Consider the following 17,562-nt stretch of genomic DNA (forward strand, 5'->3'; position numbering starts at 1 on the left):
ATCAAGGAAATATGCAAATTGACTTTAATTTCCAAATGACAGATTAAGTTGAACCAATATATGAATTTATTTGATCCTCCGTTACATTTCAGCAGTGTTTTGTCAACTGCTATGGTGCTGAAGTGTCTCATTTTTTGCTCTGTGGGCGCCATCTTGTGGTCAATATCTAAACAGCTCATAATGATGATAAACGTAAAAAAAAAAAAAAATTAAATAAAACCTTCACAGAACACAGCTCGACATACACGATGAGGCTTATTTAATTGGTTCAAAGACAGGAGAGGGGACATGGTCTCTAAGTTATTACATCAGAGTCACATTACAGACATTAACTTGGAGCCAAAAGCAACAAACCAAACAGTTGTACACCAAATTACAGAAAGAGTCGTCAACCTGAAGGCTTTCGCCCAAAGTCAACATTTCAACCTTCTGAATTCATCCTGACATTTCTACACAGACCAGCTTTACTCACACTGCTCACTTTGGAACACTTATTATAAAAAAAAAAAATACTCTCACTGACTTACCTGACCCACCTTCACTTGACCTCTCGTGCTAACTCAAAACCCATGACGACATACACAGACCAGAAGACACAGGACAACAGACAAAATCTAAATCTAATCAGCCAACGTTTGGATGAGTGTTTAGGACACATCGATGTGAACGAGGACGAAAACGTATACTTGACAACATCAAAACACAGTGTGCACTGTGAACTGCACAGACACACACGAACACACACACACATCAGGAACAGAGAATGATGACAACAAGTGGTGATAACAAAGTGCAGAGTACTAGAAAATCAAACATGTAGTTCACTTAAAAAAAACGAAAAGCACCATTCACCCAGAGCACTGCCACCTGTCACATAGATCTTAGGTCAGACCAGTGGGCTGCCTTCATAGACAATGTTATAAGAGCTTGGTAAAAACTATTTGATGTTTATGAATAAAAAAAATCAATAGGAGCGTTTAAAACGTATTAAACAGAAAACAGTGTTAAGTAACTGCATCTTAAAAGTCCTGCTTTCTCATAAACAACACGAGATTAATCTGATGACAGGAGAAACATGTAGGTGAACACACTGCAGGTGATCCCCTGGAGACACAAGTGTCAAATCAAAAGGTGGTTAAAGTGTATTAGGTTGTTTTGCTGCAGTCAGTCATAACAGAAGGCAGTTTAAGTGACAGTCTGAAGCCTGCGGGTCGCTCCTCTCCGGTCCTCTTCTCACAAACAGACTTTCATGAGGAGTTAGCAGCATCTGCTGGGCTCAGACGGCATCGCAAAGCGTTAGTGTCCATGTTACAGAAATCATCTTTTACACCCTGAAGAGCTCCATTCATCCTCCACCAGACTCTACTTTGAGTACTTCAGGGCCAGCTGCATGGGTAATAAAACATCAAAAATACATTTGTCGTAGTTAAAACCAAAACAATTTCATATTCAAATCTGTATTATTGTCATAATGTAAAGGATAATGCCCAACAAGGAGTCCATTATTAGGAATGAATTGATGACCTAGAGGGCAGAGTTGTTGTCTCTGTGGAGTCCATTCATCCCTGGTTATGGACACCTTGCAGGGTATTATGACACTTTTGGCGTTTTGCTGCCATTATCTAAAGTTTTTCACTCTTTCCTTTAACTAATGGCTCAATCATTACGATCCCACCAGGTTCTTATGTCATATATAATGCTTTGCAATTTGAGTTAAACTAGTGCGTTCAGCTCACAGAACCCTTTGGCTCAGCTATCATGCTTTGCCTCCACTGGTCACATCTGGAGAACGGGAGCGTCATGCATGCCTTAAATTACTGACTTGCTTCGGATTGACTTATTTCATCATTTCTCCTTGATTTTTGTGTTTTTTAAATGAGAGTTCATGTGTACTGTCGGCAGCAGCCTGGAGGAGCGAGTTGAACAGTGACTGGGAAGTGAGACCAGTCATTCAGAACAGTAAACATACATTTTCTTAGTAATTCCATAGATGTCTTCATTTTTATGCTTTACATTTACATTTACATTAAGGGCATTTAGTGTCTGCCAAATACCCTAAATGTAAATGTAAATGTAAATGCGTCTGCATGTCAGGATTTAATTGACACCCTGCAGCAGAATCAAGTTATTTATCTTGAATAAAATAACTGCATGTTTGTCACCTTGTGAGCAGTGTCTGCAAACTGATGGGCTTTGTGCATCAGCTCCACAGTCTTGTCCTCAGCACGAGTCAGTCTGTCTCCACGCTCCCCAAGAGACACATTTACTCTCTGAACTATATTACCCACAGTGCTCCCTGTGACACGTTGTCCAGGCTGACCTGTTTGCACACATAAAATAAGAGAAAGCATGTGAAGAGAATTTTATCTTAGTGAGCAGTCGCACATTCAGAAATTGGTTTGACATAACACAGGAAATATTTGCAATCACTTCACGTCCCCAGGCAGCCCCTGAAATCCTGCAGGAACACAAATTATGTGTCCCTTGCAGGAATGTTTCAATTTATACATTTACTGGCTATCTCCACATAATACCATCAACTGTCCCCTCAGCTAAACTGTTGACAGCTCTGTTTGTTTGTATCTACTGCTGTATAATATGACATAATCAAACATTTTTTTGGGTCAGTGACTGTGTCAGCAAGTGTTACTCTGCTGAAGTCCTTTTGGGCATGACCCTGACCCCTGAACTCTAAAGACAATTTCCCAGAGTGTCCCGTGTAACCAGAGTACCATTCTGCACTAAAGTTTAAAAAATGTTCTGTCTCTTCATTTGAAGTAGTCATTCCTGTTATCTATTTCTGTAAGGTGTGCTAAAGTACAATTGCTTTTAAAGTTTGTTCAAAATAGTATTGTTAGAATTTGTAAAAGAAAGTGTGCATTTAGTGCATTAAGCAATGGGAAGTCAATCCAATTCAATTCAACTTACAATACTAAAGATGTATATAAATCGTATCTATATATATAAATGGTATCACAGTCAATACAATTTGATTTTTTGGAGAAAAAAAATTATGGATTAAAACTTCTGTCAAAGTGAAAACAGAATTCTGCAAAAAATAATGTCAATTAATTTAAAATATATGATGTAAAATAAGTCATTGCATAAGTATTCACCCCCTTTAGATTTACTGACCTAATTCAACAGAGGTACAGCCTGTTGGTGATAGTAGTCTCACAATTATTGATATGAAGATCACCTGAGTGCAGTGAATGTGTCTCAAGTGATTGTAGTATAAAGACACCTGTGTCTGAAGGTCCAGTCACTGGTTAATCAGTATTCCTGGCTACAATTATACCATGAAGACAAACACTCCAAGCAACTCTGTGAAAAGGTTAAAGTAAAAGTCAAGGGATGGATACAAAAACATTTCCAAGTCTCAGCATTAGGAAACGGAAGGAATATTGCACATCTTCACATACTGAGTGACCATGCAGAAGGAGACTAGTGAGGGAGGCCACTAAGACACTTAAGACTACTCTGAAGGAGTTAAAAGCTTCAGCAGCTGAGATGGGAGAGACTCTGCATACAACAGCCGTTGCCCAGGTTCTTCACCAATTAAAGCTTTAATGGAGAGTTTTGACATTTATAAAGAGAGACTTTACATTTTTAATTTAGAATTAAAAAAGTCAAGGCAGTCCTTCTTCTCAGACATTATCACCAAGAACAAAAATAATGCTCGTGCCTTGTTTGCTACTGTCGACAGGTTAACAAACCCTCCTGTGCCAGAAGCAGCTGAACATCTGTCTACCAGGGCCTGTAATGAATTTGCATCATTCTTCACTGCCAAAATTCAGAACATTAGACAAGCGGTCAGTGCCACTCTACCAGGTACTGGAGGTGTGTTGTCGTTTTGTCCACCTAAACCCAACTCTAATACCCTGACACAATTTGATCCAATTAATGACAAAAACCTTCAAGACATTATACAGCATTTGAAGTCTTCCTCCTGCAGCCTGGATATTTTACCAGCAGGGTTCTTCAAAAAAGTTTCAGACTGCATGATTCCAGACCTGCTACAGATTGTTAACACGTCTCTTCTCTCAGGTGTCTTCCCCCAAGCCATTAAGACAGCAGTCATTAAACCACTCCTGAAGAAGAGAACTCTAGACACATCAGTAATGAATAACTATAGGCCCATTTCAAACCTCCCAATTTTAAGTAAAATAATTGAAAAAGCTGTCTTTCAACAGCTGAACAATTACTTAATAATGAATGGCTGTTTGGATGTTTTCCAATCAGGATTTTGACCACATCACAGCACTGAGACGGCCCTCGTTAAGGTCTTCAACGACATTCATTCAAACACAGACAGTGGAAAAATCTCAGTCTTAGTATTACTGGATCTCAGTGCTGCGTTTGACACAGTCAACCATAATATACTACTGGACCGACTGGAAAACTGGGTTGGACTCTCTGGTACAACACTAAAGTGGTTTAAATCTTATCTAAATGAGAGAGATTACTTTGTGTCTATTGGTGACTACACATCTGAACGGATGAAAATGACAAGCGGAGTACCCCAGGGCTCCATTCTGGGGCCTCTATTATTCAACATTTACATGCTCCCTCTAGCTCAAATAATGGAAAACTATGAAATTTGCTACCAGAGTTATGCAGATGACACACAAATTTACATAACCATATCACCAGGGGACTATAATCCCATACATACCCTGAGTAGATGCATCGAACAAATCAATGATTGGATGTGTCAGAGTTTTCTTCAATTAAACAAAGATAAGACTGAAATAATTGTTTTTTGATCCAAGGAAGAACGACTTAAAGTCTCTGCTCAGCTTCAGTCTGTAATGTTGAAAACTACAGACCAAGTCAGAAACCTTGGTGTGACTATGGACTCAGACATGAATTTCAGCAGCCATATTAAGACAGTTACAAAGTCAGCCAACTATCACCTTAAGAATATATCCAGGATAAGAGGGCTTATGTCTCGGCAGGATTTGGAGAAACTTGTTCACGCATTTATCTTCAGCAGACTCGACTACTGTAATGGTGTCCTTACAGGACTCCCTAAAAACTCCATCAGACAGTTGCAGCTGATTCAGAAAGCTGCTGCTCGAGTCCTAACAAGGACCAAAAAAGTAGATCACATCACTCCAGTTCTTAGATCTTTACACTGGCTTCCTGTCTATCAAAGAATAGATTTCAAAGTCCTGTTGTTGGTTTATAAAGCATTGAATGGTTTCGGGCCAAAATACGTTTCTGATCTGCTGCCGCGTTATGAACCATCCAGACCTCTGAGATCGTCAGGTACCGTTCTGCTTTCAGTCCCCAGAGTCAGAAGTAAACATGGAGAAGCAGCTTTCAGTTACTATGCGCCACATATTTGGAACAAACTCCCTGAAAATTGCAGGTCTGCTCCAACACATACCTCTTTTAAATCAAGACTTAAAACATTTCTTTTTGCCACTGCTTTTAACTGAAGCAATTCAAGTCTTTGAACTGCATTATTACTCTGACTCTACAGTCTTGTTTCTTTTAAAGCTTTAAAGCTTTTTAAAGCTTTTTTAGCCTACTTGTTTTGATGTTTGTCTCTTAATGTTTTTACTGGTCTTAAAATGCTATTTTTATTAATTTTTATTATTATTATTATTATTATTTTTATTATTATTATTATTATTTTTATTTTTTTTAATGCAATTTTTAATGTCTTTTAAATGAAATGTTTATGTCTTTTAATGTAATTTGTGTGTGCCTGTAAAGCACTTTGAGTTGCCTTGTGTCTGAATTGTGCTATACAAATAAACTTGCCTTGCCTTGCCTTGCCTTACAAGAGAAAGCCTGTTGAAGAAAGCTCATTAAATCTCCTCTACAGTTCACCCAAAGCCATGTGGGAGACTCCAAGATCAAGAAGGTTCTTTCGTCTGATTAGACCAAAATAGAGCTTTCTGGCCATCAGACTAGAGGCTATGTTTGGCAGACACCAAGGATTGTACATCACCACAAACACACCATCCCCACCATGAAAAGCATGGTGGTGGTGGCATCATGCTATGTGGATGCTTCTCAGTAGCAGGCCCTGGAACGTTTGTAAAGGTAGTGGGTAAAATGAAATAAAGATATGATCATGACCATGATTAGTAATGTACTTAAAATTATTTTAAACTAAGAGTGGCTCTTGAAGTATACTGATAATAAATTACTACTGAACTGATATCCTACTGAAAGTGTTCAGGTACATTTTTTAGATCATATAAAATTCAAAATATACTCAGAGAGTTCTTATGAGGGTATTTTAAATGTAATGCATTTGAATTACACTAAATGTTCTAAAAGGTGTTCTATGTAAACACAACTAAGTATATAATAATAAAATATACTGCAATTACCTTAACTTTGATTTAAGCAGTTCTTAAAGAGCACTAATTATATTTTGAGTTCTTCTAAAATAACGCATTTAATATGGACTTAGTGTGTTATGATTAAATACACTACACATAATTAGCTGGGGATATTGGTATGTGTGCATATATGCATGTGCATGGATGTGCAATAACAGTCAATTTAAATGTATTGCATTATTTTGGGGGACCAAAAATATTCACAAAACACAAAATAGAAATTGAAATATGTCACAGCATAACTACTCATTTTGAGTAGTGTATGATAAGTATATTGATGTCACAGGTCGACTGAGGTTAAGCATGAAGTGCTGTTGAACTGTTATTGGTGCCTTGCTGCAGCCTGGCACGTCTCCCACCCATTACACTGCCCCTATCAGCGGGTTCAATGGTGCGCAGTGCTCTCTGTCAGTCTCAGAGCCCCAGGCTTCCTATAGACCATCTATTGTACCGATGTCCCCAAAAATAAACAAAGTCTCCTCTCATCTGACCGCCACATCACAGAGCGGCCTTTCTGTTGCAGCAGAGAGGTGCAGCACAGTGAGCACAACAGACAGAAAAAAAAAGAAAAATGACTCAGAGAGACACAGGCCTAGGATGATATGACCAGAATATATACCCTGAAGATGACCTGAAGAAATGGAAGTTCCAGTAATGTCTGAGCTTGACTCCACTGATCATCTTTTTGACAGGAGCTTTAATGGATTGGAAATGAGACAGTCTGATACAGCCTCTCTCTATGCTAGGGAATAGCTAGAAATTCTGAGCATCCCTTCACCACTTCTGCACACTTCTACACCAAACTTAGTGTATACATGCAGGTTATAAACACGGGTAAACCCACTAAAACAAACAGCTGACTCCTTTCACATTGCCAGTGGACAAGCAGCATTCCTGTCTGTTGTGCAGTACCAATCCACGAGGCCACAAGTGATATTTTGTTGATCCATTTGTGGATCACTTTCTGTCAGTCTATGGATCATGTGACTTTTGTGACATCCCTCCTATTGGATTGTGGAATTTTGTCAAATCATATTGTAGCACTTATGTGGGAAAAATCCCAAATCAATTAATGAATCCCATTAGCTGACAGAAGTAGAGTCCATTCAGGAAAAAGGCTAAAACAAGAGTTTACCTACCATCTGCACAACAAGGAGCCAGCAAAGACAACATTTACAGTTGGAGGCAACACAACGTTTATATGAATATTATTTCAAATAATTAATACAAATATTTTCCTGCCCTGATTCACCCAATTCTTGATGCATTATTTGTTTCCTTAGTACTCTCAGTCTAAGGTAACTAATTAGACAAGTGCAAGGTGGCTGTTTCTTGACTTAATCTAAGAGGTTAGGTTTTGTAGAAATGCTTTTTTTTAGGAGGAGAACCCCCAGAGGCTCAATTAAGCATCTACATCCTAGAGTGTTACCAGACTCCAATCAATGCCTCTGACACAGACAATACTCTGTTGTGTGCTTTTTGAGTAAAAGGGCAACTCCGGACATTGTCTTGTGTACATATGAGAAAACAGCTAACGATTAGCATCTTTTCTTGAATTTCAAACCCTCTCTGCCTGGCAAATACATATGTTTCATATGTTGTATATACATATGTTGAAGCCCCCCACACGTCCCATTATTTACACAAGCTTTTTGATATACACTACCATTCAAAAGTTTGGGGTTACTTAGAAATTTCTGTAATTTTGAAAACTTTGAAAAAAGGGCACAATTCCTTTCTACTGGAAATTGCTGATTGTTAATGAAATATCATTAAATATCTTTTCAGCAGCCATCTCTCCAGTGGTCCATTGTCACATTGTGTTACCTAATCCAAATCTGTTTAGTTATCAGGCTAAGTGATCATTTGAAAACCCTTGTGCAATTACGTCAGTGCAGATGAAAACTTTTGTGAAGCAATTTATTTGGCATTCCTTGCTAGTTTAGAATCTGGAGCATCAGCACTTGTAGGTCCAAGTCTCAATGAAAAAAATAAACTTCTGAAACTCATCAGTCTATTCTTCTTCTTAGAATAAAGGCTATTCTATGCTTCTGTCAGCTTATTAAGAAGCTTAAGATCTAATACATCGGTGTATACTTCTCTCATTAAAGACCAGCACAAACTGTCTCTAACCAGAACAGAAAGTGAAGTGAGAGACTCTGGTGGACACCTGAGTAAGAGGACAAGTACATCAGAGTCTTGGTTTGAGTAACAGACGCCTCAAAGGTCCTCAACTGGCAGCTTCATTAAATGGTACCCAAAAAACATGTCTCAGCGACATCAGTGAACAGGGGAATATAGGATGCTGGGGTTCTAGGCAGAGCATCAGAGAAAAACTTAACCAAGAAAAGGAAAAGATTAATATGGGTAAATGAACACACATTGGACAGAGGAAGACGGAAAAAAAGTGTTATGGACAGACAGATCTAGATTTGAGGTGTTGGGAAGAAGAACATTTGTGAGATGCAGCACAAATGGAAAGATACTGGAGGAGTGCTTGACACAGCACACAGCACACTGTAACAGTCCCATTCTCAGTTCATTGCTTGCGTGCACGAGAGGAGTTGCTTGTGTTTCTTATTTGTTGTCTTAGAAAATGATTAATGCTGTGTAGCTCATATATATATATATATATATATATATATATATATATATATATACATATGAGCTATATATATATATATGGTCAGAATGTATAATTTTATATTTAGATAATTTGTGACATTGTGTTAATTCTGACTGTGCTTATGAAGTTATTTAGCAAACTAGATGACATGTTAAGGTCTTTTATGCCTATTTCAACCTGGGGGCTCAGGTGACACGGACACAGTGTAGGCCACGTGCCAAAACTGGCCCGCCAGCAATTATATCTGGCCTGCCAATTTTGATAATCTCTTTTAGATTTTTTGAATGTTTTGTTATCTGCACAAAGATGACAATTTCAAACTGAATTTAGAGCCTTTATTCAGTGAAGTTATGAATGGAGTTGAAGAGATAATGTTGCTTGAATTGACAAAAAGTTGACGTGCCATATTTGGTTTCAAAAAACAAAACAAAAAAAACATCAGTTCTGTAGTCTATTATTTAAACTTCCATCACTGTGACTGTAGGCCTCTAGGGCTGAGTAAAAACATTGATTTATCAATGCATTGCAACTTATTTTTCTCATTTCAATTACCATTCAGAAAATGTTTAAATCGATTCATGATAATAAGTTAAAAGTCTCACTGGTCTTTTATTATATCCAGTAGTCCTATGTGAGTTACTGTGTTGTCCAAAACTAAGGCAATTCCTCAGCCTTATTATATAGTAGCACTTCTTTGAAAATAATAACAGTGTGTGAAAAAATGTCACACTTTACTGCACTTTTTTGTTTCTTAAAGAATAATGTAATGGTAACATACATTTTGGTGTCAGTTTGCTCTACACCAATACAAATAATGCACACCTTATCATTTAACAAATATCAGAAGATATTCTAATGCATTATCTGGGTATTTCTGAAATCTACATGCATTATTAAATCGATATCAAAGCCATCGGATCACTATTGAATCAAATCGAAATGGAATTGAATTATGAGGTTCTTGACAATACCCAGCCGTAATGGGCCGCTGTGCCACACATACCAACAGTAACAAAGCAAATTCAATTTCATTTTATGAAAACAAATCACAACAAAGTCGGCTTAAAAACTTAAATAATTAATTAAATTCACCAAAAAAATATGTGCTTGATCCTGCTTGCCAGGTAGATTTCTGAAATTTGCCATTTTTTTCATCCTTTTGGCCTTTGACTACTGGTGAGGCCGTTCAATTGTTTACTTATGTTGTGTTTATGATATGGTTTCTGCATTACAAGTATACCAACTGCACATAAAGTATATATATATAGAACTTCATTCACTGCCTTACCTCGACCTGATGATCTTTGGTTTGTAACCATCATATTCTTCATACGATTCAAGAAGGCTTTGCAGCGGTAGATGACCAGATTCATAGTGCAGGCATCTGAAAGAACAACACATCGCAACTGTGCTAAATCACGTGCAGACTAAATGATATCCACAGTATTATGAACCTCAATAATGATGTGACACTACCTCCTGTGAGTTTGGACTGGCAGTTGATGAACTCTGCCTTTCTGGGGGGGACATAACTCTTCCTCCGGGCCCGCAGGGTTTTTGATGCAGGGCCTGGTGAGGAGTCACTTGGACCAGCTCCAAGTTCTTCGTGAGCATGCTGACTTGGTTTCCCTTTGCGTCCCACCTTGCCCGACTTCCCTGCCTTTCCCAGACTCCCTGCTTTCCCCTCCCAATAGGTTTGGCAGGCATGATACAAGATCTGGACAAAGATACACTTCTCTGCTGATGAGCTGGCCACCCACTGGTCCACAGCATTGTCAAACACCAGGTCGAACTCAGGGCTGTCCTAGAAGAGCAGTACAGTACAAAAAAAAAGTTAACAATGACATCACATGATTGCATTTGTTAATCTGATGCCTCTGTCAAATATGATTTACAAGTGCATTCAACAATGATGAACTGTTTTAAGTTTTTTAGGGGGGTGTATGTAATGTATTATTGCAGGTGTTATTATGGACCACTATGGGTAAAACAGTGCCTAAATGCTGCTGACCTTGTTGGGGTTGATGCCGTTGACCTGTCTGAGCTGCTCCACTGTCCACTGGGACCTCCTGGTGAAGGAGGAGGAGCCACCAAAACGCTTCACCTTTGTAATGAGGAGCTGATGTGGCCTCGTGTTGGTCACTAGGTAAACAGATGACACAAACAATGACCTCCCTGTTGAACCAGTATGACCATGGGCCCTAGTACATGGGGTAAATGTGTTTAGGGCATGTCCAACTCATTTCTGTTGGTTAAACAGCATATAATCTAGGCGCAAGTAAGGCACAAGCCACAGTAAGGATATATTTAGATTTTAAATCAGTCTTGGGTGCATTTTGGGCATAACATAAATTAAACCAATCACAGTGTTATGTGCACCGGGCACGCGTATTGCTATCTATACAGCAGCACTTATCTCCAATGAGCAGGTATTTGGTCCTTGGCTGGTGGATCATCTGTTTTTACCATTTCCTAGTCCTCTTTCCCATCAACAACTCTGTTTGACTACATATGAGAAATTACAATGTTGAATGATATTTAACTGGTGTGCGTCTGTGTGTGTAACAGTGATGCATTGATCTTATGAAATGCATCATGCTGATTAATAACAGCCCAAGTTGAGATTTTCTGCACCTGTTTCTCAGGAGAAACAATTGAGAAACAGGAGAAATCATCCACAGCCTCACTTTGGTCTCACATAGATCTCATAGTTGTCTAGGAGAAATGAATGAGACACTACTGAGATCTCTTTTCCAATTTTCGTTTCCTCTGGGAGATGGCATCCAGGTGGATGAAATATGCCTTTAATGAGAAATATATTAATTACATTACCTGCGGCAAGTGTGTCCCTCCATTGAGAAAGCCAGCACATAAGGCACATCAGATTAACTTTGTGGATTACTGAAATTTCCTGACTCACAGATGGGAAAGGTCACTAGCGTTAATTAAAGTTCTGTGTTCTTCTACACCACAAAAGGACACACACACACACACACACACACACACACACACACACACACACACACACACACACACACACACACAGAGTTCAGATTCCTACAGTGAAACTGTTTGGAATGAAGCAGCCATCCTCCAGATAAATCCTGAGCTTCGTTAAAACTGTGTTATAGTATTTATTTCGGAGGCTTAACGTTTAATTCTCCTCCGTCCTGTCACGTTTATACAGTTTTTAGTTTTGCTGCCTCAATGTGGCACAATATTTGCTGCAGTGACGTTACAACATTCATGGTGACATTTGAGAAATTACTGAAAACAGCCTATCTAATCATTATCATAATCAGATTGTATATGCAGTGCAAAACCTCTTGTTTAGTCACATCGTATAAAAAGGGCCTGCAGGAAAAAGTACTGTGTCATTTATTTCTTTTTGGTCCATGACGGAGTCACTTTCTGCTGCCTCATATTAGCAGTGTGCTATCACCCTGCCTAATCACTCATCATTTTAAGACCAACTCACCAAGGGACGCACAGCACATACACAATGTGGGCACTGGACGTGTAAAACAACAACTATGGTTTGAAATTAGCAATGACACTTGTGCTGCAGCGCTTTGTAAACACACACACACACACACACACACACACACACACACACAGTGGGTTCATAAAGTCTGAGGCCACACTAAAAATCTCTAAAATGGTCACGTGTATCATATTTAGCTGTTGCAGACGCGCCATGTTTTCATCTGACAGACTGAAAACAGTTGACAGGACTACAGCTGGAAGAGGGGAGGTGGACTAATGTCGATGCTTGGTGATCAGGGACGTTTGTGTCACTGCGTCTCCCCCTCTAAAGTGGGGCATGAGCTTGACCACAAATCAGGGGTTTAAATATTGCCTTTAAAAATCAATCTGGAAGCTGAATTTCTGGGTTAGGGTTGTCACTATTTTCTCATTGCTCAAGACGACAATACAGACGATAAATACAACAAGCCTGCATCTCCTGTGTGCTCACTCCCAGCTGATGCACACAATACCACATCAATCTCAAGGAACACACATCATCAGTGATGTCAAACATGAGCAGATGTGTTGACGGGGTGGCGATCACAAAGTCTATAATTTCCCACCAGTGTAATGCAAGCCTGGCATCAAGGAGGCAGAGAGGAGACATCAGCAGACACCAGAGAGGGACCTCAACACCAACAGCACTAAAGATATAAAGCAGACCATTCAAGAAAGCACAGGCAACAAAAGCAGGAGTGTGTCCATCATGTGTGAGTCCACGTTGCCAGATACACATTTTATGCTTGCTTTGATCTTCCTAGACAGAGTCTACTTCACTTTCAGAGGACCGGACACTGTCAGTATCCGGTCCTGAATGAATGAATGTGAGTAAAGCTGCTTGTCCTGATAGCATCCCTCCCTGTACTAAAAAAACATGTGCCAATCTGACATTTTTAACATATTGCTGTCAAAGCAGAGTGTCCGAACCTGCTTCAAGACAGCCACCATCGTCCACCATCGTCCCTGTATCTAAAAAAGCCTTCTGTGTTGTACTGACTACCACCCTGCCCGCATCTCGATGAAGTGCTTTGAGAAACTGGTTGTATAGCACATCAGAGACATCATCCCAGCCAGCCTGGACCCTCACCAGAATGCTTTCTGAACCAATTTTTGTCGTCATGTTCAAATCCAGAGAAATCCATTGGTTTGATCAACGTTAATGGTGCGTTTCATGAGATTGCTGTGAATACCTCCAGGAAGGGTAAGTCAGTGAACGAGACTACATGCAAGGTGAATGAAACTTCATCTGTGAACATTTGTCCTTGAGTAACTTCAGATAGATTTTCCTCAGCAGTGGTGATTTATTTGTGTTACTCATGCAGTGTTTATCTGCCCCAAAGAGCCAGATTACTTTAAAGTAAACTAGCCGTAAGCTAACATTAGCAAGCAGCAGAGGGTATGTGTGTCTGTGTGGTCAAATTCCGGACAACACTGTGAATTCAGTTGCCTACAGACTCTGCTACTCTCTCACTGTTTCCTCTCTCCTCTCTGTAATGTTGTTGATGAAGTCGGCAGTCAACATTAACATTACAGTTCATACACACCCGAAAACTGAGTGAAGATACAGTAGATCCACTTTTTCATCCAAAAAGTTTAAAAGTTCTCCTCCCTTCAGTAAATGGTTCCAGATCTGGTGTGTATTCACCAGAGTGTCTGGCTCTAATCCAGACTCTCTCTCCCCCCACTCAACACTGACAGAGCGCCCCCCATTGGCAGACATTGCGTCTTGGATGATTAATATTATAATGTCCAAAAAACTTTTACACTCTCACCATTTCCATGTTTATTGTACAGTAGTTTGGGCAGCATTATGCTTTTACTATGCTTCCCACGATGAGTGTGGCGCCAGAGGAAAATGCGAATGCACAGTGTAATTATGATTGTAGGCTCTCTAATTAATTTACAATTGAGTTTATATCACATGACCAATTTGCAACAAAAGGACAAGCTAAGTGACAAAGCTTGATGACATTGCAATGGGATAGAAGGATTAATTACATGTATTTGCAAACAAATTTTGACCTTCTCCAAGCTAAAGTGAAATGTGACTCCTGTTACTCTGTGCTGAAATAGTGATATTTCAATTAGTAAAATGATGGTGTGGGTTCGTAGGGCAAGTAATGTAACTGGCCTCACTGCTGCACAGAGAAAACGCCTCAGCCTCATCATGGTGTCCATCCATTTCATTTGTTACTTCAGGGCAAGGTTTCAGTAAGTTATTTAAGTAAGGAAAAAAGATTTATTGTTAACAACTGATTATATTAAAAAAAATGTGTTCAAACCACTGTTTGGATTTTTGTATTACAATGTTACTAATGGAAGTGTTTGTATTATTATGTTAATGAGAAGAAAAGGCCTGGGGTCCAGCAGTTCAGACTCTGAAATAACGAAAGTATAAAATTCAAATTTAACCTGAAACACAGATGAATGTGGTGTAGTCTCCTTTGGCTCCAGGGAGCAGGGCGGACATCCTCTTCCTTTTCCTCCTCCGCACCTCCACTGCCACCAGCATCCGCTCATCACGAGGGATGAAGAGCTCTTTGTTGATGGCAGACTGAATGTTCATTGTAGTCCTCAGACCTACACAGGTGATGGATGGCCTGTTAGCGACACGGGACCAACTCTCAGGCAGTGTGAATGGGCTAAAGGACTGACAATCAGGCTAGTTGTTTTCTGCCAACAAGTAACTGCGAAGAAAACAACGATTAATAGAAACCAAAAGAGGTTACCTCAGATCACAGCCCGCGCAATATAGAAAGAGTCTGTCTAATTCTATGCATAATAATTACTTTATTTACTCCATATTTTAATGGTATCATTAAGCAATTCATGTGTTAATTTAAAAAACAATGTCATGTTAGCATCCTCATATGTGTAAAGGTATTAGCAGAATAAATGTTCAGACACTAAGTCAATTATAAAATTGAGTTATTTATAAATAAATAATTCTGAGCATTTATTATTTACGATTTGTTTGTTTTTGTTCTTTCACAGTAAACTGGACATCTTTGAATTTTTTACTGTAGGCTAAAGAAAATTAAACATTTTAAGACATTGCCTTGGCCCTGGGAAAATGTGATGATGATTGAAATGAATAGCAATTTTGTAAGATAGCCAAATGATACATCCACAGAAGCAATTTCAGTATATACTCAAGAAGCTATAAACAATGAGTCTGTGGGTCAAAAAGGTTTGATCTACATAGAAGCCTACCTGTTCTTGTCCTTTTATCCACCCAAAAGCCAGACACTCGAGTCCTGTTGTGTCTTCTAGCACAGGGAGACTGTCTTGTTAGTTCAAGCGTTAAATTAGTAGGCAGTTATATTTATTCAATATTTCCCAGGATTCTGTCAGGTATTTATACCCAGGCACACCAAACGGCGTGCCTTGCTGTGAAGGCACAAATAAACCACAGTCCATCCCATTTCAAGAGGTTGACGTGCACGTGGTTAAAGGCTGCAAGTCAGAGAACAGACACCAGCTGTCTCATAGACAGAGCCAGCGCTGACTGCTGCAGGGGCAGGGGTGGCACCAGCTGGGGTGATGGATGCGTGCTGATCCTCTTTGGAGATCCAAATTGTTAAGGAACATATTAAATCACCTGGAAAAATACACAAAAACATGCAGAATAACTATGAAATTTGAAATAAAGTCACACAATATTACACAATATATATTATTTCCCCCTTATCCGTATCATTTTTATCACAAAGTCTTTTTCTTTGAGTCAAGACTTCTTGGAGGTTGCTTTGGTGCAAATGAGAAGTCAGTCGATCACAGAACTGAGTCTTATTTTTGTGTCTCGATTGACAGAAACAAGGGAAATTTAAGCTGCAACGGGCCCTCGCTCTATGCAAATCGCGCTTTGGCGCCGTCGGAGGGCGCACGTCTAGGTGTCTGCTCACATGTTACCCGCATCATCTGTAGTGTATGATGTGGAAAAAACAACCTGTAAATATCATGTAAATCAGATGATGTTTGTCTGACTTCCCGTGTCCAGTTGGTGGCACTATGGATATGGCAAAGTATTGATGCATCAATGTATTCAGGTCAAAACCCTTTACATGTGTGAGCAATATGGTGTAGATGGGAAATTGTATGTTGAAGTTTTAAGGACTTCCTGTTTTGTGGCGAAGCATCGAAATGGACCGCATCGCCACGCCCACCACGTATCACGGCGGCAAAAGCTTTTGATAATTTTTATCTTCAAGGTCTGAGGATGATACTTAGTGATTATGAAGTCTGTGGTCTTAAATCTGTAGAAGGTGTTCGTTAAAGTACGAGCCATGGAAATGCATCAAAATGATGGCAAAAATCTAAATGGCGGACTTCCTGTTAGACAGAGGGTTTTTTTTGTGCCTCTGTTCATGATACAGATGTATATAATAAAATGTATTATTATTATTATTATTATTATTACATCGAATTTGTTAAGTTTATGTATGAGTCTGGGGTTCCAGCAGGGGGCCCTATGGAGTGCCCTGGCCACATCCACACCTAACGACGCTGAATTATTAAAGTCTTCGCCAGATGGGACGTATATTCCCAGTTTGGTGAGTTTTTGAGTTTTGTTCAGGCCTCCGAAACTGCGATCAATGTGCAGAATAAAAATGATAATCCCAGCGAGTCCAGTAGGTCCTTGCACTGGACAGTGCTCGGGCCCTAATAATCAGGACAGATTCAATAGGGCCTCACACTGTTAGTGCGAGGACCTATTGAATCCGTTCTGAGCAATGACCAGTGCTTCTTGCCCCCTTGCCCACCAATGACTCCTTGAAGACCTGAGCTAGCCCTTAGTACATAGTATATGATGATGAGCAGTAACACTAATCAAGAGAAAGAAGTACGTTAATTAATATCTCTACATTACGAAGTGGAGACAGTTGTAACCCAACTTGTTGAGTGGTAGGTGTTGTTGTGCATGGTTTAAAATCAATGTATTAGTTAACAGATTATAAAGACATCAGGAGGGTTAAAAGAGCAAGGGGGGTTTCATTCAACAGCTGAACAGACTTAATGACTGACTGGAGACCAGAGGTGAGGTCT

General features: G+C 39.4%; 1 protein-coding gene across 2 annotated transcripts; it reads right to left on the minus strand.

Moving 5' to 3' along the window:
* Positions 1 to 236: 236 nt before the first annotated feature.
* On the minus strand, positions 237 to 16,019 carry stxbp6l (syntaxin binding protein 6 (amisyn), like). 2 transcript variants are annotated; one of them, XM_030405852.1, is made up of 7 exons: positions 15,730 to 16,018; positions 14,929 to 15,096; positions 11,000 to 11,130; positions 10,465 to 10,792; positions 10,277 to 10,372; positions 2,163 to 2,320; positions 237 to 1,386 (listed from the first exon to the last, which is right to left on the minus strand). In XM_030405852.1, exons 2-7 carry the CDS (start codon positions 15,080 to 15,082, stop codon positions 1,363 to 1,365), a joined length of 891 nt encoding a protein of 296 aa, XP_030261712.1. In that variant the 5' UTR covers positions 15,083 to 15,096; positions 15,730 to 16,018; the 3' UTR covers positions 237 to 1,362. The 2 variants fall into 2 exon arrangements, with proteins under 2 accessions (XP_030261712.1, XP_030261714.1); XM_030405854.1 differs by having other exon boundaries at positions 1,190 to 1,386; positions 14,929 to 15,116; positions 15,730 to 16,019.
* Positions 16,020 to 17,562: the final 1,543 nt, after the last annotated feature.

Source organism: Sparus aurata, chromosome 22, assembly GCF_900880675.1.
Source record: "Sparus aurata chromosome 22, fSpaAur1.1, whole genome shotgun sequence".
In the NCBI taxonomy this organism is placed as follows: domain Eukaryota; kingdom Metazoa; phylum Chordata; class Actinopteri; order Spariformes; family Sparidae; genus Sparus; species Sparus aurata.